Source organism: Orcinus orca, chromosome 10 (genome assembly GCF_937001465.1).
Source record: "Orcinus orca chromosome 10, mOrcOrc1.1, whole genome shotgun sequence".
Lineage (NCBI taxonomy): Eukaryota > Metazoa > Chordata > Mammalia > Artiodactyla > Delphinidae > Orcinus > Orcinus orca.
The window spans coordinates 4,557,448-4,582,624 of record NC_064568.1 but is presented as its reverse complement, the minus strand read 5'-3'; the positions used below and the strand labels follow the sequence as shown (position 1 = coordinate 4,582,624).

General features: G+C 51.5%; 1 protein-coding gene across 21 annotated transcripts in view; it reads left to right on the top strand.

Annotated features, from left to right (window-relative positions):
• IFT122 (intraflagellar transport 122) overlaps positions 1–25,177 on the top strand; it is a 77,919-nt gene that overhangs the window by 33,019 nt on the left and 19,723 nt on the right. For all 21 annotated transcript variants that reach the window (XR_004479392.2, XM_033414164.2, XM_033414153.2 and 18 more), the window contains 7 exons: positions 1,646–1,843; positions 7,021–7,161; positions 10,654–10,707; positions 13,910–14,071; positions 19,934–20,100; positions 22,726–22,897; positions 24,308–24,410. Coding sequence is in view for 20 of the 21 variants with exons in the window: in XM_033414164.2 (XP_033270055.1) it covers positions 1,646–1,843; positions 7,021–7,161; positions 10,654–10,707; positions 13,910–14,071; positions 19,934–20,100; positions 22,726–22,897; positions 24,308–24,410 (997 nt within the window). In the remaining variant the exon portion in view is untranslated. The remainder of the gene's footprint in view (positions 1–1,645; positions 1,844–7,020; positions 7,162–10,653; positions 10,708–13,909; positions 14,072–19,933; positions 20,101–22,725; positions 22,898–24,307; positions 24,411–25,177) is intronic.

The following is a 25,177-nucleotide window of genomic DNA, read 5'->3' as shown; positions in this document are numbered from 1 at the left end:
CTGTTTCCCAAGGATACTGTAAGAGCCAACAGGAGGTGGAGTGTGCGGGGGACAGTAGTTGCTTACACACTGCTTGGTCCTGTGGCTGGAGGAGGGGTGTCCCCGGAGAAGAGCCGCCCACAGGCTCCGTGCCCAGCGTCCGCTGGCTTTCTGCTGGACTCGGTGCTGCTCTTTGCCTCTTTAGGGCTTTGTAAACGGTCAGGGCCATTTGCCTGAGGCGGGTCCGCCCAGAGCTAAAGCCTCCCCTGACTGGCTTCCTCAGCCACTGCAGGTGTCCCTGTGTCATGGCAGATTGAGGACCCTTTATCAGGGCTCCTCCTTGTCCTCGGCAGCAGAATCAGCACAGCAGCGGGGGCGGCCTCAGTCATTTGGAAGGGGACACCTGGCTACCACTAGCCCAAGGCGACTCCCCCATAGCAACTCGCCCCCATCACCGGGAGGCAGAGTGGTTTCGAGGAAAGAAAAGAGCACAGGCTGTGCCTTCAGACAGACCTGCCTCCAGTCCCGCCTTCATCACTTACTGTGTGATCTCAAGCAAGTTAGTGAACCTCTCTGAGCCTCAATTTCTCCTTACGTCTAACATGCAACTAGTACTTGCCCCCTCACAGAATTGCTGCTGGGCTCAATAAGGTACCGTAGAACCTAGCTCAGTGCCTGGCACAGAATAGGGCCCTCGGTGTTATGTCTCTTCTCTCCAGACTGAACACCCACCCCCTGGAGGTAGGTTAGCAGGCCCCCAGTTGTGAATCTGCGCCTGAGCCTTGAAGGAGTGGAAGGGTGTGTGTCCTTCCCAGTCCCCACTGAGGGTTCTGCAGGCAGCCAGGGAAGGTGATTCTCCAATCTTGCCAGGAGACACAAACATTCCCAGCTATCTTTTTTTCTCCTCTCAGCTGCCCCAGCCCCCTGCAAGCAAAAACAGCTATATTGTTTTTTTCTCATTATAAAAGTAATCCATGCTCATTATAAACGATTCAGGCATTGTAACAGATTCTAGGCAGAAAGGTATGAACATCTGCTGGTCCCTGGGGCCCCAGAGCTGAGCAGAATACTCTGGAGGGGAAGTGAGGGGGAGGGGTGCCTCCCAGGGAGACCGTAGTTTTTACATGTGTGAATTGTCAATGCAGAGAGAATATATTATTTTCTAATTTTAAAAATAACTCACTGTTCTTTTTCTTATTATAAAAAACAATAGATGTTCAAGGACTAAAAGAAAATTTCAGACAAACAGAAAATGTAGAAAATAAAAATTACCCACAATTCCACCCACCCTCAAACAATCCCTGTTAATTCTTTGGAATATACCCTTTTAAACCTTCTTCCATGACTAGCTTTGTATATTCATTCTTTAATAGAACTAGAACCCACCTTGCTGATTTTCTCACTTACTATGTAATTATTAATACTTGAGGATAATAATATTTTTTTCAAAAATAATGCTTGCTTATTAAAAAATTCCTACACACATAGTGCAAAGAGGAGCTTGCCTCTGTGTCCTGTCCATTTTGTCCGATCCCCTTCTCCCCCCGTTCCCTACACCCCACTCTTGGCAACTTAGTGTGATTCAGGCTTTAAAAGGAGTCCTTGTCTGAGTGTAGGAATGGTGTCCATGCCCGGGGCTGTCACCCTCACCATCCCTGTTCCTCAGGAGCCGAACGCCAACAGTGTGGCCTGGAACACCCAGTGTGAGGACATGCTCTGCTTCTCTGGAGGCGGCTACCTCAACATCAAGGCCAGCACTTTCCCCGTGCACCAGCAGAAGCTGCAGGGCTTCGTGGTCGGCTACAACGGCTCCAGGATCTTCTGCCTCCACGCCTTTTCTATGTCGGCCGTGGAGGTGCCACAGGTAACCCGGGAGCCTGTCAGCTCTTAGCCGGGGCAGGGCAGACGAGACCAGGAAAGCCAGGCTCCTCGTGGTGCCTGGGAAGGACTGGGGAGGAGAGAGGGGAGAGAGACTAGAGTGGCAGCCGTGACAGCATGGAAGGCACTCTGGACTTGAACCTGAACGCCATCTCCACCCTTTGCAACCTGCCTGTCTTTGGGCAAACAGCTCAACCTCACTGAGCCTCCATTTCTTTCTGATCCTCCTTTCCTGGGAGGGGCGGGGAGGGGTATGCAAAGTTGTCTGGCAGCAGACAGCATGTTTTACTGAGAGCCGTGCGTGGGACAGAGTGGAACAAGCTGGCAAAGCTGGGAGTCCAGCTGGGAGTCCAGCAGGGCGTCCGCATGGCGTGTGAGGGGGTGGTGTGTGCGTGTGAGAGAGAATATGGGTGGGACGAGGCGTGGGAGCCGAGGTCTGTTGAGCCAGAAAGGGAGCGTGGGACTGTCTGCACCCGTCCCTCAAACCAGGAGGAGGCCAGAACAGATGTGGGGGGTTGGGGGGAGCTGGAGTCCAGAGCCACGGAGTAGTGGGGAGGGCAGAAACAGACAGGAGGGCAGAGATTGACGACCCAAGTTGGGGCTGGCCTAACCCCGGCGGCCCCAGCTTCCTGTCTTCTCCCCAAGGGAATCGCGCCCTCTGTAGAGCTGTTTTAAAATAGAAACAATTGCCAAGGAGAGGCTAGCCCTCAATTTCCCATCCTCGAGAGAGAATCACTCTGTACGTTGAGGCTTGTGGGATCTTAGTTCCCCGACCAGGGATTGAACCCGGGCCCCTGGCAGTGAAAGCAGTAAGTCCTGATCACTGGACTACCAGGAAATTCCCAAGAATCACTCTTTTTTTTTTTTTTAAATAAATTTATTTTATTTATTTATTTTTGGCTATGTTGGGTCTTTGTTGCTGTGCATGGCCTTTCTCTAGTTGTGGCGAGCGGGGGCTACTCTTCATTACTCTTCGTTGCGGTGCGTGGGCTTCCCAGTGTGGTGTCTTCTCTTGTTGCGGAGCACGGGCTCTAGGCGCACAGACTTCTGTAGTTGTGGCTCACGGGCTCAGTAGTTGTAGCTTGCAGGCTCAGTAGTTGTGGCTCGTGGGCTCTAGAGCGCAGGCTCAGTAGTTGTGGCACACGGGCTTAGTTGCTCTGCGGCATGTGGGATCTTCCCAGACCAGGGCTCGAACCCATGTCCCCTGCATTGGCAGGCAGATTCTTAACCACTGTGCCACTAGGGAAGCCCAAGAATCACTGTTAAAGATTGTAGAATATATGCACCCAGACCGTTTCTATATGTACATATAATAGATGTGTGATACGCAATTATGAGTATATGATTTTATATAAACATTTTTAAACAAAAGTGGAACCATACTGTAAATACTGTTTTGTGACTTTTGTCTGTAAGTATTGCTCCTATAGATGAAACCTCAGGTTTGCTGTACTTACTTTACTGAATGTGGATTATAATCTTCTAATTAACCTGACATTTACATACTGCAGACCCATCACTTTGTATGAATTATTGGCCATCAACTAGCACTCTGGCTTTTTCACTCAGCAATCTACTGGAAACATGGCTCCACATTAGTAAACGTGCTTCTCTAGCATTTAAAAATACTGAGGTGATTGTAGATTCACATGTAATTGTAAGAAATCATACAGAGATCCTTTGTACCACTTGCTGAGGTGTTCCCGCTGGTAACAGTTGGCAACCACAGTACAGACTTATCACCTGTGTAGGTGAGTGGTACCTCCGCTATCAGCCCACAAGGTCCCTGGTGTTAGGTTGCCCTTCTGTTATAACCACACCCCCTTCCTGCTGCCCCCATTGTTTTTAATGATTGCTTTTTGTCCCGTCACATGATGTCCACAACTTACTCAACCAGCGCCTATTGTTCGATGGTCATGCTGTTTACAGCTTTTTCCCTATTGTAGATAGTGGGCATCTTTCTAGTTAAGTCTTTGCACCAATCCCAGTATAGCTCCTTGGTATAAATTCCTAGGAGTGAGATTGCTGGGTCAGAGGTCATGTCTATGTGAAAGATTTGTAGACGTGTCTCCAGATTGCCCTTCAGCTGGGCTCCATCCGTCTGCGCCCCCTCCAGACACCTCACCTTCACTCGCGCTCCCTGCCTTGGCTTCTTGTAAAGGCTGGGGCTGGGGTCCGCTTCTCCCTCTAAGCTGATGATACCCTTGTTACTTATTGCTTCGGGAATTAATAGTGCCTGACACAGAACAATTACTCAATAAATGGTAGTAGAATTAAGATCTGAGGAAAAGGAGAGAGAAAAAAAGAAAGCCAGAGAAAGAAGGGAGAGAGGTGGGTGGAAGCAGGGCAGGAGGAGGGGCAAGAACCGCCCCTGCTGGACTGTTTCCTCGCGGGGCTCCCCATCCCGAGCCCCGGCTCCACAGCCACCAGAAACACAGTCCTCCTCCACCGTGCCAGACAGGCCATGCTGAGTGACAGTTTTCCTCCAAGACTGCCATCGTGACCTCGAAGATAAATGCAGTTTGCTGCTGCTCCCTGGCTTTGGCCGCCAAGAGGAGCCAGCAGGGCAGCGTGGAGCTTCCTCTGAAGCCAAGCCCTTCAGATTCAGCAGCCAGAGCCCCCTTGGCTGCACGAAGGCCGTCCTGCTGATGCAGCAGGTCACTACTGCCAAGGGTTCGGAAAGGCAGCCTCGAGACAGAGGCTGTTTATCTGTCGCCTCTGCCTCCAGCCATCCTGTGGCTTTGGCCCAGAGAGGAGGGAGAAAGCAGACCCGCTCTGGGGATTTCTGGTTTCCTTTCGAAATTTACATCATCTTGTGCAAGAATTGGTTAGTCAGGGCTGCCAAGTAGGGCGGCGAACCCTGGTCGGGCTTCTCAGGGCGGTGGTGACTTCATGCTTGGAATGCAACAATGAGATCAAGTAGAGCTCAGAGGGCATTTGATCCCTCAGTATATTTTAAAACTCCCGTTCTCAGATGGTGCCTCCCAGGCAAGCCCGAGTGTCAACCATTTGTCCTGGGCTGGCTTCTCCTGTGCTTGTCTGAGTCCCCGAACCACCCTTACGGGGCTCAACCTTGGGGGCGGTCGAGGGGAAGGAGCAGTGGGTTTGAGTTCTGACTCTGCCATCTCAACCAGCTGTGACCTTGAGCCGCTCCTTTTACTCTTTGGGCCTCACTTTTCCTTGCAGTGGAGCTAAACGCACCCATCCTTCAGGTTTTGTCTGGCCCAATTCCTCTTATTGTTATTATCAATCTTTAAATAGCAAACCCTGCAGAACAACTAAATTGGAACAGAGGTTGTTCACCAAAGGAGTTTAGAAAGGAAAGCTCGTTGTTCTTGGGGAGTTTGAGAAAGCTTCCATGAGGTGGTGACAGTTGATCTGAGCCCAGAAAGGTCTGGAAAGACAAAGGAGCAGCAGGTGTGTTTCTGTGCTGAGAAAGCACAGTGGGGAGGGAGCAGGCTCGCTTTCGCCTGGCACCTTCCCACTTTCAACGCACTGGTAGCCAGTGGGCTGGGCAGGGCATCATTACAGGAGCTAATGAGTTTACCCCAAACCCCACAGCTAGGATGTGGCTGAGCCAGGCCGGGGTTCTAGCTCAACTGCTCCCCGCTTCATGCCCTGCTGCCCCCTTGAAGGGAGGGGAGATGGGGGGGCAGGGCAGAAAAGGTGAGCATTGAGAAGCAGTCTTGCTGTCAGAGGGGAGAATAGCTTAAAAAGAAACAAGTTTCCTTCAACTCTAAAGCTAAAAACTGGGGTCAGGAATTTCAAAGATACAGGCCCCAGACAGAGACAGCAGCTCTTCCAGCTCCACATTTGGGAACCATTAGCGCAGAGGCACTGGCGGATCAATTCCACTGCCCAGGAAGCCAGAAGGAGGGGTGCAGTCCCTTTAGCACGCTGACTGGCCTTTCGTTGTTGAGGACACCCGGACCCAGCTCACACCTGTTCTTGTGTGCGAAAGAACACACACACACGCACACGCACACGCACACACACACGGCAGGGAGGAGCACGGAACCTGGACAGCGTGCCCCCAGTCCAGCCCCAGGGCTTCCATGTGCCACTTCTGTGTCCTTAGCAGGTCAGTTGCCCTCTCAGTCTCTGGGCAGTAATCAGGGGGCAGTAATACCTACTACACAGGGCTGTTGGGACCGATCCAAAAGCACTTAGTACACCTAAAAAAAGAAGTTATTAAGAACTGTTCACAGGTGTCATGGTGAGGCAGCCCTGTCTGGATGGAGGGATGGTAGGAAGGTTCCCAGGGCCAGGGCACTAGAAGATGGCAGCCTTTCTTGGGAGAAGCAGGTTTTTCCACCCTCTTCGTAAGAGGCCATCCCAGGCCCCTTCCTCAGTAATGTTGTTCATTCCTTCAGCAAACGTAGACTGAGGGCCTGCTGAGGGAGTTAAGTACGACCCCGCCGCCACCCTCAGGTTGTGCACAGCCTTATGGGGACAGACTTTTAATTAAAATACAGCCAGAATGACTTCCCTGGTAGCACACTGGTTAAGACTCCATGCTCCCAATGCAGGGGGCCCGGGTTCAATCCCTGGTCAGGGAACTAGATCCCACATGCATGCTGCAACTAAGAGTTCGCGTGCCACAACCAAGGAGCCCGCCTACCACAACTAAGGAGCTGGCGAGCTGCAACTAAGGAGTCCACAAGCCACAACTAAGGAGACTGCAACTAAGACCCAGCGCAACCAGATAAATGAACAAATATTAAAAAAATAAAATAAAAATAAAACCCCTTGAGGGGTCAGTGAAGACTTTACAGAAGAGGTGACATTTTAACAGGGCCTTTAAAGCCAACTAGGTACTTTGCAGAGGGCGAGGAGGGGCAAAGGCATTCCAGGCAAGGGTGACATCTTGTGATCCGGCCACCCTGGAGGTGGGGAAAGCCGGTGGTGGTGGAGGGGAGGCGGGTGGAAGTTAGTGCTGCTAAATACGGTGGTTCAATACGATGGCTGTGAAAGAGGTGGCCGAATGGAAGGGCATCAGGTGGGCCGGGGTGAGGCTGAGCAGGGTGCTGATGGGTCATTGTGGCCTTGCTCTGTGACATTCGTCATTAAGTTGGTGCACACACGTGGAATCGGGCTTTGTGTGCGTCTGACTCTTCCATTGCTCTGAAAGCAGTCTTCTTTCCTTTTGATGAAATCCTCCAGTCTGCTCCGATGTACCAGTACCTGGATAGGAAGATGTTCCGAGAAGCCTACCAGATTGCTTGCTTGGGCGTGACAGACACTGACTGGCGCGAGCTGGCCATGGAAGCTTTAGAAGGATTGGAGTTTGAAACAGCAAAGAAGGTAAGCGTCAGTCAGCGTGAGCTGGAATTTGGTCCTCGCAGGCTCCCTTGAGGAGGCAGATGCCTACTGTCATGGGCTCTGGAGTTAGACTGACCTGGGCTGGGATCCCAGCACAGCCACCTCCGTGAGCCTCAGCAGGTAACAGCCTTTCTGAGGTTGCTCATCTGTAAAATTAGGGTGATGACAGGCCCCATCCTCATGGAGTTATAAGGATCTAATGGATAATGCCTGTAAAGCCTAACACAGAAGAAGGGGCATCTGATAGACTGTAGCTGTCAGCCTTATGAGTGACTGTCCATGCACAGCTCACAGCAAAGCCTGCACATTGTCAGTGCTCAGTCACCGGGAGCTTTTATCATTGGTATAAGCACTTACTGGTATTAGGGCCACTTATTACACAATGCTGTTTTTCTTGGCACTCCGCTAAGTACATTGGAAGAAATGGTCAAGTTCTCTGATTCTGACGGCAGTGTCACTCCACACATACCTTCATGGCATGCATGATTCATGGCCTTGATCCGTGGTGTTGTTTCCTGGCCTAGTCTATTAAAACTACAGAAGTGGTTGAAAACATTTGCCCCCTTTTCCCCACATTAGAAAAAGCCCAGCTCCGTCTCTGAGATGGGTTTTCGTCTGGAGCCTGAGGTGGGGAAACGAGTGGCTTCCAAACCCCCCTACCCTACTCCTCCCTCCCCTCTTTTTCTTCCCCGCAGTCAATTAGCCAGGCCCTCATTTAGCCCATACTCCTGGCTGGTGGGCAAGTGGTTGCAGAAATGTGTGGTGCCTGCCCTGTGCTAGGGTGGGACTTCTAGGCCTGAAAAGAGAGTGGATGGGGACCAGGCCGGGACTCAGCAGCCTGGTTGAGGCCCAGCGGTGCCTGCACGGGCTGGATGACCCCAGCCAGCCGCTTCTCTTGGAGCTTCAGCCCTCCCACTCCCACAGCGGGACGGTGAAAACGGGACTGACAGGCTTGCGTGACAGTGTCATTAGGCGTAACCCCCACGTTGTAAGAGGGATTCTAAAACTGGCAGTGGTTGTACAAATGCCAACCATTATTACAACAAGTAAAATCACCGTGATACGATAATTATCTGTATCATAGTTTTAGATCTAGTTAGCATAAGAAAAGTGGTAATAGAGGAGGGCTATTAGGAATTCTTAAGAATTCAGAGGAGGAGGAAGCAAGTCCATGGAGGGAGCTTCCCTCTCCTGCCCCACCCAGAAATGCCAGGAGGGATGAAGAATGACAAAGGATTCCTAGAATGTGTTTTGCTTGGTTTTAGCCTGGAACGAAATTAGAAGTCTTCCGGAGAGATTGTCAGTTCCTTACACCCCGCAACTAAGCGTCAGCCTCATCCTAGCATCAGCCAACACCGCCAAGCACGGTGCCATAGACCACTAGGCGCTCAGCAAACGTTTGAAACGTTTGACGCAAACTAAACTGGAACCCCTCCTCCCCACCCTGTATCCTCCAAACGCTCCCTGAGAATAGAGATTATTGTGTGAAGCCCACAAGACTTTAACCATAGACTAGAACTTGATCATTTTATCCAAATTCCCATTCCCCAGCCTTTCTTTTTCTGCTTTGCCCAAGTCTCAGGCACATGGGGATGGAGGGTGGTTCCCGGCGATAGGCCAGTGTCTCCACTAGATGGCGGAGGAGAGCTGCTTCACACCTGGGAAGGCAGCCCCAAGCAGAACTGCAGATGCGGCCCTGTTCCCACACTTCCCTCTGCTTGAGGTTATCCACGGGCCTTGTGACTCAGACCGCTCCGACCAGGGCACCCCTCACTCTGCAGAATGTGTCAGGGCTGAAGAAACTCACGTTTCTCACGGTGACAAGTCCTCAAATCCTAGCAGAGCAGAACTAGGAAGGCCGTGGAGAGGACCTCGCTAGCTTGCCCCTTTCCATAAGGAAGTTGTTGGCAGCCTGGAGGCGGGCAAGGGTTAGGTTCAGGGCCCCCCAGCTGGAAGGTCTCAGAGCCAGGACTGAGACCTAGAATGCTCCTTCTTTCCTCTCTGCCACCTTGCCAGACACCCCAGGCTTCCCCCTCATGTTGCTTTCAGGAAGCCCAGATCTAGACGATAGCTTGTAAGCCCTCCTGTGTGGAAAATGGGTGCTTTGAGCCCTCATCCCTTTGCTTATGTGACGCCTGCCTGACCCTTTCAAGGGACCCCTCTTCAGGTCCCATCTGTCAGGTTCCTACCCTGTGATGCTTTGCTTAGTCCAGCCTCCAGCCTCCTGCCCCTGCCCGTTTCCAGACAGTGAATCTGTGTTCTCCAGGGCATCTAGTTCGGAATTGTATAGATCTTGGCTCAGGGAGAGTTCATGATCTGTTTAGTCTGCCTGCCTCCCCTTTTAAAATATGGGCCCCTGAATCACAGAGGGGGACAAGGGCCAAGTCATGTTCGTCTCTGGGTCCCCAGCCCCTGATAGGATGCCTGGCCCTGCAGGATGAAGAGATAAAGTCACATTTTGGTCATCTGTGAGGCAGCCAGAGGCCGGATGACCTGCTAATCTCCTGGCTTTTTAGGTGGAGGATGTCGTGCAGCTGAGCAGAGAGAGCAGTTGGCCAGGGTTGTTGTTCTGCATTTTAAATTCGAAGGCTCCTGGACCTGCTGCCTCCTCCAGGCATGTGTCAGCCCATTTCATATGGGACGCTGTAGAGAAGCCCGCCTGGGAGGAATTAAATGGGAGGAGATGCTGGCAGCAAAGCCACATGAAGATCCGCCTGACAGGGTGGGTTATGTTCCTCTAAAACCCTTGCAGAATCTGAAAGCAGCACAAGGGGCTTAGCTAACATCAGTTTGCTTGCAGAAGGCTGCCTAGAAGTTTCTAGTAGTCCATGGGTTAAAATCTCTGGCTTTACTGCGAGTCCAACGCAAGAGCTCCACTTTTAGGATTTACATAAGAGTTTGCCTTCCAGAGACTTGGAGTGATTCATTCCCTACCTCCCCCTTCCTTCCTGAAGCCATCTTTGTTCCTTCTCAGCTTTCCCCTCTTCTCCTCCCCCTGTGCTGGCACCACAGGCCCTGTGTTTGTGCCCTGCCGGGAAGCAAGGCTGTCTCCTGTGCTCCATCCTGGTCACTGAGGTGGACACGCGGCCTCTCCTCCGTCAGCACGTCCCCCCACTCCCACTTCTGTGCTGCTGCCTCAGAGGCTCAGACCAGCCTGGTCTTCCCTTTCGCATAGAGATTCCTCCAAGCCAGCCGCATCACTGACTGCAGTATCCAAGTTTTGTTTACCTCGTCCCAAAGTGAGTGATGCAACCAGGGCTTCTTTGCTGTTCTTCATATGGACTAATCCCAGGGATAAAGCCACGCTTCCCTGGGTGGCAGGACCCTCCCAGTACACACGGTGATTAATCAGTGCTTGTTTCTTTCCCTCCTTATTGGTTCACTTTCTAAAGCTTGACTCCCACCCCCAGCCAATCACGCACTTTTGAAGCCCAGAAGGCAGCTGATTTTGTTCTTTCATTTCTTCCCCTGTAGGCCTTCACCAGAGTACAAGACCTCCGGTATTTAGAGCTCATCAACAGCATTGAGGTAAAAGATGAAGCGTTCTTGATTCTCAGGGAAGCGCAGATGCGCTGTCTGTGGTTTGCAGGCGGCTCTTGCAGCAGGCGAGGGTCTTGAGGACACGTGGACAGAGCCCACTGGTGTCTGGGCGTCCGGGCCACAGCCTTGCTCTGGGGGGCAGAGTGCCACGTGGGGGGAGCCAGCACGTGGGAGCCGGGAGTACAGTCTGTCACTTGTTAGCTGGGTGAGGCAGGTGGGTCCCTAATCTCTCAGAGATTCGGTCTCTTGTCTGTGAAATGGGATGAGACCTACCTCACAGGGTTGCTGGGAGGATTAAACAGTTCTCAGTAACCGGATTTCATCCTCGCAGTGGCTGTTAGCTTGGTACCCCCCTCTAGGGCTCGAACAACGTGCCAGTGTAGGAGGCATTTCCCAGATGCACATGGTCTGCACCCACCTGCAGGGATGGGCCCTGGGGAGGGAGGCGTGTGACCCAGCTGGCGCCTGCGGAGCTCTGAGCCCTCCCCGCAGCCCACCAGTCCCGGTCTGGACCTCGTCAGCCACACCCAGAGGCGGATGGGGGCCTAAAGAGGCTGGTTCTAGCTGCACCATTTGCTGGGTGATGGGAGAAAATATTTTTCATTCCTGTGCATCTTCAGGCTGTCTGTCCGTAAAAAGGTTTACATATTTCTTCTTCTGAACAGATTTATTGTGAGGCTCCGGGAATGTGAGATACATTTGAATTCACATATGGAAGCAGTGAGGAGATCAGCAAATGTCTCCTCCCTTCGATTCAGTTCAGCATAATAAACACCTGTCGTGGGCCAAGCCATGTGGCTGAGCCCAGTGGGCAGAGAGCTGAGTGGAAGAGGCCTGCGGGAGCTCACAGCCTGCTTGGCCTAGTGATAGTTGCCGTTTGTTGAGTGCCTGCTCCATGCCACACGCGTGATTGACGTGCACACGATTTGAAATCCTCACAGCCACTTGATGAGGCAGCTGCTGTTCTTACCTCTATTTGATAAATAAGGAAACTAAGGCCCAGAAAGGCTGGGTCATGTCCCCAGGGCAAAAAGATGGGTTGGAATTTAAGCCAGTTTTGTTTTCCAAGCTCCCGCTGTCTTTCCTCTGGGCCCTGTTGCCCTCTCGGAAGTTGCTCCTGGCGCTTGCCCTGCACACCCTCTCCCTCCCCCAGCACAGTCACAAGGAGCATCTCTGTCTTCTGTTCATTCCTCACCTGCACGGTGAAGGGTTTCTTCAGAGCCACCTACCCATGATGCCCAGTACCACTTACTACTAGGGGCCACATTTGTAGATCAGCTGGTCTGGATCTAGGGGTCTTAACATGAGGCCATGGAACATAATTTTTCTCTGTGTAAAAGTAACCGACCTCTGTGAGGACCAACTCTGGCCACTTATCACGTCTTACTGAGATCCCGTGTACTGTCTCTTCCGGTGTGCTGTGAGCTGGGCAAAGTAAACTTGTAAGAATTGCCTCTTGAAAAAGAGCAAAGTGCCTCTGAGTGCGGATCCATTTTGTTTGCTCTGAGGCCTTAGTTGCTTGCTTCTAGGCATTCAGCATTGTTCCAGAGAACTGGGGTTCTTTACTGCGCTTCTTTTGGATGGGCGAGATGCAACTGTGCTGATAGCAGGAGGAACGGCATCTGTCCATGTGGCTCTTACACACTGAGTGTGTGGAATCCTTTGTACTGATCATGGTGGGGTTCTGGGGCCCGGAACAGTTTTGGCCTAAATTCCACGCCTAGTGAAACCTATTTCTTTGTCTCACTGCAAGATTTTAATTCATTTCCTACTATTAGGAGTTAGTTTATTTGGCAGATTAGCCTAAACTATGTGTAGTTTGGGGTTTTTTTTGGGGGGGGTTAAAAATTATTTCTGTCGGGGGAAGCATATTGCCTGCAGCTGTTATAACTTTCACCGGCTTGCCTAGGAGTTGTTGTTTTTTTTTAAAATTAATTAATTAATTTTAAATTTTGGCTGCATTGGGTCTTCGTTGCTGCGTGCAGGCTTTCTCTAGTTGCAGCGAGTGGGGGCTCCTCTTGTTGCGGAGCACAGGCTCTAGGTGCACGTGGGCTTTAGTTGTGGTATGTGGGCTCAGTAGCTGTGGCTCGTGGGCTGCAGAGCACAGGCTCCATAGCTGTGGCGCCCGGGCTTAGCTGCTCCGCAGCATGTGGGATCCTCCCGGACCAGGGGTTGAACCCGCCGTGTCCCCTGCATTGGCAGGCGGACTCCCAACCACTGTGCCACCAGGGAAGTCCTTGCCTAGGAGTTTGATTCAATGTTTCATCTTCCTCCACTGTGATACACTTGCTGGAAAACAAGCAAAAGGAGACTGCTGGGGATGAGAGAGTGGGTGCTATTGAGTGTTTACAAATACTTGAGCTGTAGACTATTGACTGTTCCCTAACACAGGAGGGAGGGGAGAGTGCCAGTTACTTCTCATTCTCAGCTATCTGTGTTAGTTATCTCTGCTATCTGTGTGTGTGTGTGTGTGTGTGTGTGTGTGTTTGCCTGCGCGCACAGGTGTATTGTTGGGGGCCGTCACGAGTTTCCGAAGGGTGTATTATGTGGAACAGAGAGCATCTGGAGTCAGTCAGAGTCCAAACGCCAGTTCTGTGTGATCGCGACCTGCCCCTCTCCCGAGTCCCGGCTTCCCGCAGTGTGACACTTGGGTGAGGAGTAGCCGGCGCCTAGTGGGTTCTCAACACACGGCGTTGCTTGCCTTCTCTTTAGAGACAGGGACGTAGTAAGATTCTCTATCCTGTTTTGTTGGTCTTTTTCTTGGGAAGAAACCCTAAACTTTGTCCTTGTCCACCATTATCATGAGTAACAACTCGGCCAAACCAGGCCTGGGGATTTCGGAGCTCTTAGAGCTTGGGGGCCCCCTACGAGTGGGTGGTACACACCATCCTCACTATGCAGTTGTTTCCTTGGAAGAATATATAAGGAAGCAGCCGTGAGGAATTTCCATTAAACAAACAAAAGTTTGCATCTCTTTTGATCTTCACTCATCTGGAAAAAAAAAATCTGCTTTTGTTGTCAAGCATTCCCACCAGAAACCTAGGTGAGAGACACAACAGCCCAGGAGCCAAGCGTAGGTTCCAGTAGGAAGGCCCAGGGGCTTAACCTGAAATAGCAACATCTAACTTTTGTAAAGGCTGCTTCCTGCCATGGCTGCAGAGGCCGTTTCCTGTGCTTCTAATTTTTCCAGGAGAGGAAGAAGCGGGGAGAGACCAACAATGACCTGTTTCTGGCAGATGTGTTTTCCTACCAGGGGAAGTTCCACGAGGCCGCCAGACTGTACAAGAGGAGCGGGCACGAGAACCTCGCGCTCGACATGTACACAGACCTCCGCATGTTCGAGTACGCCAAGGTAACCCGGCCACGGCCTGCCCACTGCCGTCCCGACCCTGCGGCTTCCAGGCTGTCTACCCCAGAGGTGGTGCGGACAGACGGTAGCTGTGGCCTCAGAACAGCTGTGGGCACATTGATAAACGAGGAACCATCGGAGGCCACTGGTTAAAGCTGACCTACAACTGACCTTTCAGGCTGATGTCAAAAGGGACAGAGTGTAACGGTTCAGAGCTTTGTCAGTGACAGAACTGGATGGACGGTGAGTCCTAACCAGCATAGTCCCTTTGTTAAGGGTTCGGGGTTCTGTTTCCCACAAAGTCTCTCAAACCTGTGTCAGAAGCCACTGAGAACCTGTGTCCTCAGGCATGAGCTGGTTCTGCTGTTGTCGTCACACAGACCAGCGTGGTTCACTCCAGCCAAGGTTTCCTAAGTGCCTGCTCTGCTTGGTGCTGGGCTTCGCACTGGGCCTCAAAGGCGCTGTGACAGAGGCCTTGCCGCCACTGTGAGCACACTGTGCCCCCATCGCTCGCCTGGGGTTGGGGGAGATACCCTCTTGCATTTGGAGGGCCCCTGTTAAGGTTAGTCCCCAACAGGTCTGGGCCTTTAAAGGTACATGAGGGCAGTCTTCCTGGAGCAGCTCCTGGTGGCTTGTGTGAGACTGAGTCCCACTGAGGACCCCAGACCACCAGGACACATGCAGGTTCGCCTAGCGCGGGTGAAAAGAGGGTGGGTGCCTGGAACAGCCAGGATCTTCCTTCCACGGAGGTGCCTTTGTTAACCTGTCTCCGGGTAACCTCAGAGAGGCTTCAGAATGTTCAGTGAGTCATCAGCCACAACCAGTTAGAGGCTGTTAATGGTAATTAGCTAACGAGTTCAAGATGGAAAATTCTCCCCATTTTTTCCCCTGCTTTTCTGTTCCTGGAGATGGCTGCGTGCTCTTTTATCTTCTACCATCCATGGGTCCCTGTGATGCGGCCCGGGAGTTGCTGGTCATCAGTACCTGGCCAAGCACCTGGGCTCCAGTCTGTCTCTTCCTTGGTGGCTCCTTCACCCCAACTCTCAGATCTGGGTGCTTCAGGTAGCCCCCTTTTTGCCCTCTTCAACTTTTGTATCCTCCCCCAAACCCCACCACACACATGACACACACACACACACACACACACACACACACACAATTTAACAGTGCGTTCACACTGAGAACACATAAATCAGGGTGTCTCTTTCTGGGGGTGACAACATTTAAACCAAGGATAAAACCTTGAACTAAAGGATCGAATCCCTGAGGGTAGAATTCAGGCTTTAGGAACAGCTAGGCTTAGTTGTTCTTCCGGACCAACAGCGCTTCCCGGGTCCTCTGCAAAGTCCTGGTGGGCAGCTGTGGCGTAGGAGACAGCACCTTGCCGTGGTGCCCAGAGAGCGGGCGTGAGTCTCAGCCTCCCTGTGGGTGACCTGGGGGAGGCTCCGCACTTTGCCAGCTTCCATTTCCTTCTTGGAGGGTCGCCTTGTCCAGCTGAGCTCAGTTCTGAGAATTGCAGAAATGAACCCACGAGGAAGCCCTTTACAAAGGCCGAGCTGTAGAAAGGCTGGGAGAGTGAGTGGAGCCAGGCGTGACCACAGCATGGCCGTCCTTCAGACCGGCCCCCGCCAGCCCCACCCCGCCCTGCACTGAAGCCCCTCCTCACACTTCCAGTGGGCTTTGTGCGCCTACGCTCGTCCACCCAGAAAGGCAGCCCGTTTACGCAGTCCGTCTGGTCTGCCTCTCCATGAAGGTAAATACGCTGGGGGTTGTTTCCGGTTTCAGGTTTTGATCACAATTCCAAGTAGGATCCAAGTAGGTTGCTTCCATTTCATTCCCCCCCCGACCCCCGACAGTCTGAATTTGAGAAAATGTGTATGTACACATTATGTCGGGGGGTGGGGGAAGATACAGTGCTTATTAACATGGCATGTTTTTGTTTACTTGAAAATTGCTTCCCAGGATTCAATCTGGTTTTCAGAAAATTTTTAAATTACATTCCCACGTACAAATAAATTGTATGCTTTCCGGGGAAGTGACATGTTTATATGGAGATAAAGGGAATTATAATGCTCTTAACTCTTATGTAGTATATCCTTATCAAAATCACCAAGCATGAGAACACTGTTTAGTCTCATTCATCACTCAGCACAGCCTCTTTCTGTCCACTCCGGGACAGAGTCTTTGCCATGGCCCCAGATAACGTGTAAATTAGCTTCATGGGACCAGAGAACCTTTGGAAACCCAGTTTGCTGAGCCTTGAAGCACCATTTAGACTTAACTTCTATTAGGTCCGAGCTCCAGGAGCTGGAGCGTAGGGCTGGAGGAGGCTCTTTCAAGCCCGGGAGCTGTGTCCCTGCCTGGTCTCCACACTGACGACCCAAATTTATGGCTTGCTCTTAGCCTCTGACCCTTCTCACTACAGAGTGAGACACCCGGAATCCACTGAGCACTCCCTTTGAAGGACATTCCTGTTCTCTCACGATGCCTGTTTTCCCCAGCTGCTAACCTCATTTAGCCAACCAGGTTAAAGAAGAGTTTCCGGCTTTGTGTTGGCATAAAGAGTACACGTTGTAGCTGCCAAGAGTAAAGGCTGGGTCTGTAACAGCCCAAACCAGGCATCTGCAGGTAGTCAGCGGCTGCCTTCCAGCCCCTTCACCTGTGTGCACTGCAGAGAGCCCCAAGCCAGCGAGGCGGGCCTGTCTTTTATTGGATCCTCAGCATCAGAGTCATGATGCTTCTTCCTCTCCTGAAAAGAATCGCTTGTCTTAGGCCAGTCTAATATGTTATTTTAGGGGCTACCCAATTACCCTGAAAGCAAATGGAAGAAAAGAGAGAACGCTAATTGTTCAAGTGGGTTTTTAGCATACATTGACTATACTTTTCTGACAAGTGAGTGCTAATCAGGGGAAAGGAGTGCTTTCTTTTTTTTTTTTTTAACATCTTTATTGGAGTATAATTGCTTTACAATGGTGTGCTAGTTTCTGCTTTATAACAAAGTGAATCAGTTATACATATACATATGTTTCCATATTTCTTCCCTCTTAGGTCTCCTTGCCTCCCACCCTCCCTATCCCACCCCTCTAGGTGGTCACAAAGCACTGAGCTGATCTCCCTGTGCTATGCGGCTGCTTCCCACTAGCTATCTATTTTACATTTGGTAGTGTATATATGTCCATGCCACTCTCTCACTTTGTCCCAGCTCACCCTTCTCCCTCCCCATATCCTCAAGTCCATTCTCTAGTAGGTCTGTGTCTTTATTTCCATCTTACCCCTAGGTTCTTCATGACATTTTTTTTTTCTTAGATTCCATATATATGTGTTAGCATACGGTATTTGTCTTTCTCTTTCTGACTTACTTCACTCTGTATGACAGACTCTAGGTCCATCCACCTCACTACAAATAACTCAATTTCGTTTCTTTTTATGGCTGAGTAATATTCCATTGTATATATGTGCCACATCTTCTTTATCCATTCATCCGATGATGGACACTTAGGTTGCTTCCATCTCCTGGCTATTGTAAATAGAGCTGCAGTGAACATTTTGGTACATGACTCTTTTTGAATTATGGTTTTCTCAGGGTATATGCCCAGTAGTGGGATTGCTGGGTCATATGGTAGTTCTGTTTGTAGTTTTTTAAGGAAGCTCCATACTGTTCTCCATAGTGGCTGTACCAATTCACATTCCCACCAGCAGTGCAAGAGGGTTCCCTTTTCTCCACACCCTCTCCAGCATTTATTGTTTCTAGATTTTTTGATGATGGCCATTCTGACCGGTGTGAGATGATATCTCATTGTAGTTTTGATTTGCATTTCTCTAATGATTAATGATGTTGAGCATTCTTTCATGTGTTTGTTGGCCATCTGTATATCTTCTTTGGAGAAATGTCTATTTAGGTCTTCTGCCCATTTTTGGATTGGGTTGTTTGTTTTCTTGTTGTTGAGCTGCATGAGCTGCTTGTAAATTTTGGAGATTAATCCTTTGTCAGTTGCTTCATTTGCAAATATTTTCTCCCATTCTGAGGGTTGTCTTTTGGTCTTGTTTATGGTTTCCTTTGCTGTGCAAAAGCTTTGAAGTTTCATTAGGTCCCATTTGTTTATTTTTGTTTTTATTTCCATTTCTCTAGAAGGTGGGTCAAAAAGAATCTTGCAGTGATTTATGTCATGGAGTGTTCTGCCTATGTTTTCCTCTAAGAGTTTGATAGTTTCTGGCCTTACATTTAGGTCTTTAATCCATTTTGAGCTTATTTTTGTGTATGGTGTTAGGGAGTGTTCTAATCTCATACTTTTACATGTACCTGTCCAGTTGTCCCAGCACCACTTATTGAAGAGGCTGTCCTTTCTCTGCTCTACATTGTGAAAATGACTCTACTACCCAAAGCAATCTACAGATTCAATGCAATCCCTATCAAACTACCACTGGCATTTTTCACAGAACTAGAACAAAAAAGTTCACAATTTGTATGGAAACACAAAAGACCCCGAATAGCCAAAACAATCTTGAGAACGAAAAATGGAGCCGGAGGAATCAGGCTCCCTGACTTCAGACTATACTACAAAGCTACAGTAATCAAGACAGTATGGTACTGGCACAGAAACAGAAATATAGATCAGTGGAACAGGATAGAAAGCCCAGAGATAAACCCACGCACATATGGTCACGTTATCTTTGATAAAAGAGGCAGGAATGTACAATGGAGAAAGGAGTGCTTTCTTATGCTTTGTGAACTTGACACAGCGCAGCCTCTGCAGGGTACATTATTCCTGAGACAAACTGCTTCTTAGGAGGAGTGCAGAGCTGGGCTCCAAGCACTCTCAATTTCCCTTTTTGAAAAGCCCCACCTTTCAAATTGTCAGCACCAAAAGCTGCCTCAACTATGGCAACCCTCAACACATGTTTTGGGTAACTGTATCCTGAAAAGAGGTGATATTCTGAGACTGTTTCTTGCGAATTATAAGGCCAACCTGGGGAAGCTGGGCACGGCCCCTCAGAGGCCCCTGTTGCAGTGGAAGGAACACAGGCCTCTCCTCCTTCATGGATTCTCTCCCAACCCCTTCCCCCTGCCTCAGATCCCCCACGGCCTCCTGCTGTCCCCACCCCTGCAGACCTGATCTCAGGACAGGGTCTGATACTATCCTGTTGAGAAGTAATTAACCATAACCAAAACCACTCGTGCTCCTTGTCGGCCCCAGGCAAACAGCTGGGGCAAAGCCGAGGGGACAACGCCCTGAGTTCAGGCAGCAGAACGTGAACAGAGTCAGAAAACGGATGCCAGTGATACTTGCAGTGTGGTGATGGCTGAGGGGCCGTCGTAGAACTCTGTAAACCATCTTGCCTCCTTTAAGTTCAGGGGACCACATACTCAGCCTCACTCTGAGGCGTGTGGTATCATCCTTACACTCTGAATAAAGATTTTAGGTCTGACTGTTTGAAATTTTGTAAAGTCACTATAAAGGAATAGTTACACATACATCAAATTCTATATGAGAGAGAAACAAAGTACTCTGATCATAAACCTCCCACACTGCGGGGTTGTGTGCAGTACTCCAGAGAGTCGGGAAAGTGTTGTTTAGCTGAAGAACAAACGTCCATTAGTGGGAAGGGCAAGAAACATTGAGGGCCCTAGTCCTTGACACTGACCTCGTACCCCCAGGAGCACCTGTGGGGCGGCCTGCGAGCCCTCCTCCCCAGCACTTGGGCCTGCCCTGCAGTCCGCCCCGAGGGTACGGGCTCATGCCTGCATCCTGACCGCCTGCTGCAGCCAAATGGGGCCCTTCCTTGCTGCAGCCTTCAGCAGCCTGACGTAATGCTGGCAGCAGGAAGTTCTAATCCGGAATGTTTTTGTTTGTTGTGCTTCCTCAGGATTTCCTTGGATCTGGAGACCCCAAAGAAACAAAGATGCTAATCACCAAACAGGCCGACTGGGCTCGAAATATCAACGAGCCCAAAGCCGCCGTGGAGATGTACATCTCGGCGGGCGAACACGGCAAGGCCATAGAGATCAGCGGCGACCACGGCTGGGTTGACACGTAGGTTTTCAGTCCCTGCCCCAAGAGGCATTTGGCAGCATGTCATGTCATGTCAGCTCTTGGTTTTGACTGACAAGGAAAAAACTAGTGTTTCTCTAAGTATCTGATCCGAAGGTGATGGTGACTTGGTTTTTGGGAGACACAGAGACTGAACGAGGCAGTCGCTGACTTTGGGAAGCTCAGCAAGGCCCTGGGGAAAGGGTGGTGGGGACTGAGCGGGGAGCCACCCAGGCCCCGGGGCTGCCATTCCCTGAGCCCTCCCTACGAGCCGAGCCGGCCTTCGGTTCTCCCCCACACCCTCCGCGTTGGTGTTTCCATGCCCACCTTCAAAGGAGGAAACCAAGGTTCAGGGACCAAGTGATCGTATAAGGCCAGGTAGCTGGGAATTTGTGGAGCAGAGCTACAGACTGATCTCAGTGCCCATAACCGGTATGATGGTAGGCCCTGAAAAGAACAAGAAAAGTCCTAAGCATGTCAGGGAAGGAGACGTGAATTCTCACGGGAGGAGCCCTGGATGTCTTCTCCTGAGAGGTAGTCTTTGCACGAAGGTCATTTGACGAATTTCAGGAGGTAGAGTTGGTAGGAAGGGAAGATCGTGCAGGTGGAAGAACTGCCCAAGCAGGACAAGTTGGTGTTGGTCACATGAAGGGTCCAGGTGAGGGTGGAGGATGCAGGCTGTGGCAGGGGCATCGGGGCTGGCCTCACCGGGAGGGCCTCCAGGGCCAGCCAAACTGAGGCGTTTAGATTTGTCAGTAGGTGGTGAGGACCCCTGGTCGGGGCTGTGCTCTCAGAAGCCCACTCAGGCAGCAGGTGGGGGGATGGAGGGAAAACTAGAGGAGGACCAGGTAAGTGGCCAGTGTGGCAGCTGAGAGAACGAGAGAGACGTGGAGGAGGTGAACTGACAGGACCCAAGGCAGGGTGCGTCGGGGCAGGGCCGGCAGAGCTGATTCTGAGCTCTGGGCCTGGTGGTCAGTGATTTCACTCAAGGCAGAGAACAGAAGCAACGGGGACTTGGGGTGGAGCTGCCAGACAGAGCATGGATTTGGTCTTAGGACTCTTAGAGCATCAGACCTTCAGGCAGAGGGCTTTCTCCTCCCACCGTCAGGGAGAGTGGGCTTTGTGCTCACACATGTACACACGTATAGGCTGCTACAGCTGGCACAGGAGAAGAGGTGAGGGAGTGGCTCCTGAGTTTGGCTCAGTCTAAGCCCTGAAAGCTGTTGGCTGTTCTAGAAACAGGTAGCAGTGGCCCGGGACCTGGGAGGGGGAGGGGCTGGTTGATGGCTAAGTCATGTGGTTGGTGTTGTCCCTCACAAAGGGACCTGAGTGGGTGACCTACTACCCCATCTTTCTCTTGTCCAAGGATAACGTTTCTTGAAGATAGAGGTGCAGATTTTGCCCCCCAGTTATTCTGTTCATGAAAGGTGTGGTACAGGAGAGAGCCAGGCAGCTTTAGGTCCCCCACTCAATCCTCTGGTTTTGCCTGTCACTTTCATTTGCAGCTTATATGAATCAGGTTACCCTGGGGATACTTAACTAGTGCAGAAAGGAGACATTAAGCATGTTCTGTCCTTCTTCCAGGCCTGGCTGTAAAAGGTGCTTCTCCTCCAGGGACATTAGGGTTAATGGGCGGGGCGGGGGCGGAGGTGCTAAGGTGCTGCCTGTGCCACCTTTCCCTAAACACGTGTCCTTTCTTTGCTGAGAAGTGTTATTTTTAGATGCCATTATTATTCTAAGTACAGATTGACAGGCCTCCCTGAGCTCGCCTGTCTCTGAGACAGGGCTTTGCTACAGCTGCTTCTCACAAAGAGCGAGCTGGGTAGAACCCCTTTCCCTTGGGAGAGCTGGTTTTACTCAAAACCCCGGCCTGACCAGAGGGAACAAGCACTTTCCACGCAGCCTCATGAGCCCACGAGCAGTGGCAGGGCTGGCTACCACTGGGGAAAAGTGGTGAACCAGTGGTCCCCATGGCCCCTCAGCCTGGTCAGCACTTTGGCCAGGAGGAGAGGCACAGTCAAGATTCCCTGCAGGCCTTCCTTCCAGAGCTCAGAGCAGAACCGCACATGCCTCTTCCTTGAGAGGTCCTGTCCCAGAAGACATCTCCCACCTCTGCTTCTACTTTCCTGTGAGAATTCCTCAAATGGTGCTGGAAAGGGCACTCTGCCACTTCCTGGCTGCAGAGTCTTGGGCAGGTTGCTTCACCTTTCACCCTAGCCTCTAGTCTCCTCATGTGTTAAATGGGAATAGCAGTACCACCCCCTTAGGGCGGTGAAGGTTCAGTGACATCACACATGCGAAAGCTCATGGCGCTGAGCTTGACGCCCGTAGGTGATGAGTAAACGTTGATTTCTCTCCCCAAAGCTTGCTGGATAGGTTCGTAACTCCTGTGAAAGGCGCAAGAGGTGGGGGAGCTGGTGTCCTTTACCAAGCAGCGTTTCTGGATTAAGTATTCACTCAATTAATAACCTCCCATCAAGCACCAGGGGCCATGGCGCCATACGGAGGCCTGGGGACGTCAGCACGAATCAACACCGAGCCTGCCCTGGGAAGACGCAGACGCTCGCTTCCTTCCACCGGGCTCCCTTCCTGGGAGTCCATCTCCTCCCTTTGCTCTCGCCGCTCCAGGCTCATCGACATTGCCCGTAAGCTGGACAAGGCCGAGCGGGAGCCCCTGCTGATGTGCGCCCACTACTTCAAGAAGCTGGATAACCCTGGCTATGCTGCCGAGACCTACCTGAAGATTGGTGACCTGAAGTCCTTGGTTCACCTGCACGTGGACACCCAGCGCTGGGATGAGGTGAGTATAGGGGGCCCTCCCTGAGCCCTGGGACATGGGGATTTGGGGGGTTTGGGTGGAGAGCAGCTGTCCTCCTTGTGGGTGTGAACATTGGCCTGGCAGTCACAAGACTCACCTGTGAATTCTCTGAGCCAGAGTATCCTGGAGGGCCTCTCCGTACTCGCTTTCTGTTTGTTCGCTTATTCGTTCATTCATTCGGAAAATCTTTATGGCCTGCTGGCTGTGTGCCAGCCCAGTGATGGACCCCAAGGATGTGGGAGTTAACGTGACAGCCCCCACTGCCTGCTGTTGGTCTGAGCTGCCTCTGACCAGCACCACGGGCTGAAGCATCGCAGACAGGGAGGCACACCTGTGTGACATTTAAAACCTGCTGGCTGGCATTTTGGCAGAAGATGCCACCCGTACTTTCCCTGAAACGGCCGGAGCCATTTCAGGGGCCAGCTCCTCCTCCTCTTCCCGGCCCCCTCCCCCCGACTCCTCTGTCGTGAGGGTCGGTCAGAGAATTAGCCAGGCCAGCGGGAGAGATGGCTGTGGTGGGGCTGGTGGAGCAGCTGGTATGCTGCCCCTCTGTGGCTTAAGTCCCGCCCTCCAGCTGACTGGCTCCCTGTGCCCTGGATTAAAATTCATCCTCGAGGGGATGAGAACTGTGCACACCGTCCTCACCCTCCCCACCCACCCACTGTGGTCTGGTCTGCAGAGCCGCTGCAAGGCCTTTGCTGGTAAGAGCTGTCTGACTCTTGTCTCCCCGCTAATTGGCTCCATTTGGTGAGGTGACAGGGTCACTGATGAGAAAAGGTGGAGCCAGGGACAGAGGCAATAATGGCTTCTCAAGATACATTTATCAGATTTCTCAAGCAGCATAAATTAGAGCATCTTGGCTGTGCATGAGGCAGACTTTCTCCCCGTTGCCACATATTTTCCCCCGTGACTCACTTCCGGTTCTCCCAGTCTGACAGGTGGTTCTGAGGCTTAGATGAAGCAGTCACCGGGTCCCATGCAGCACCACGACCACGGTCATCTTTGACAGCTAATAAGCAGCAATGATGATAATGTCAATTATCTTTCCTTAGGTGTCGCCTGCAATTAAAAGAAATCTGTTTGCAGTGCGACAGGAGCCCACGCAAAGCCTCAAAATAAAATGTTTCCGATTCTGTGCCACTTCTGTGGTTCAGAAACAGACTGTGTTGTTACTGAATCCAGTTGCTTGCATATTGCTGTTAATTGCCTTTTGTTTTCAAAGAGCTGATTTGTTTTTGCGTTTCTGGGGGTGGTGGGGGGGGAGGCACTCTCCTCCTCCGAGTTGTCAGGCTGGCAAAATATGACATCCCTGATGGATTCAGCCAAGCGCCCGTGTTTTCATGGGGGCCGCGGGGGCTGCTTTATTAAGAAGCCATTTGCTCCTTCCTCTAGGCCTTCGCCTTGGGTGAGAAGCATCCCGAGTTTAAGGATGACATCTACGTGCCCTACGCTCAGTGGCTAGCAGAGAACGATCGTTTTGAGGAAGCCCAGAAAGGTAGGCCACATAGACTGGCACCTTGCACAAGGGGCAGGAGAAAGCACTGCCAAGACACACGCGTCAGGTAGGCTGCCCAGCCCTCCTGCCGTGGGCCCCAAGACAGACAGTTTCCTCGGCGGCTGTGATGTGCTTGGTGCTGAAAGGCCATGGAGCCGTGGGAGGAACACGGGCTCTGCGTGGGATGCACCCGGGCCCACCACTCACATGCCCCAGGACCTTCAGCAGGTCCTGTCTCCTCTCTGAGCAAAGCACCGTGAGCTCCAGTGTATCTTCCTGTTTATTCCTCGCAGCAGCCCTGTGATGTAGGTACCATTTCGTAGGTGAGAAAACTGAGGTTGGAAGAGGTAAAGGGATTTGTCTGAAGTCCCACAGCTAGGAGGTGGCAGAGAGGGAATTTGAGGCAGGGTGGGGGAGGACGGAAGGAGAGTGGCCGCAGAATGGCCAGAATGGTCCCACCTGCCACTTTCCTCACCCGGAAGAGAAACTTGGGTTCTGCTTCTGGCTCAGGGAAACGGGGTGTCCTCTGCTCCTCAGCATACCCAGTGGTAAAACGGCTGGGCACAGGAGTGAGAGGAAGTCTAGCGCTTTAAATGGTAAAAATAATTTTTAAATGTGATGGCCTTCTGTGTGTCAGGCACTGACTGGGTGCTTAACCACATAACCTTGCACCTCGGCAGTAGCCTACAGAGACGCAGAGGCTAACTGTGCCCTGCAAAGTCCCAAAGCCACAGAGTGGCAAAGCCAGAATTGGACCAGGATCTGTC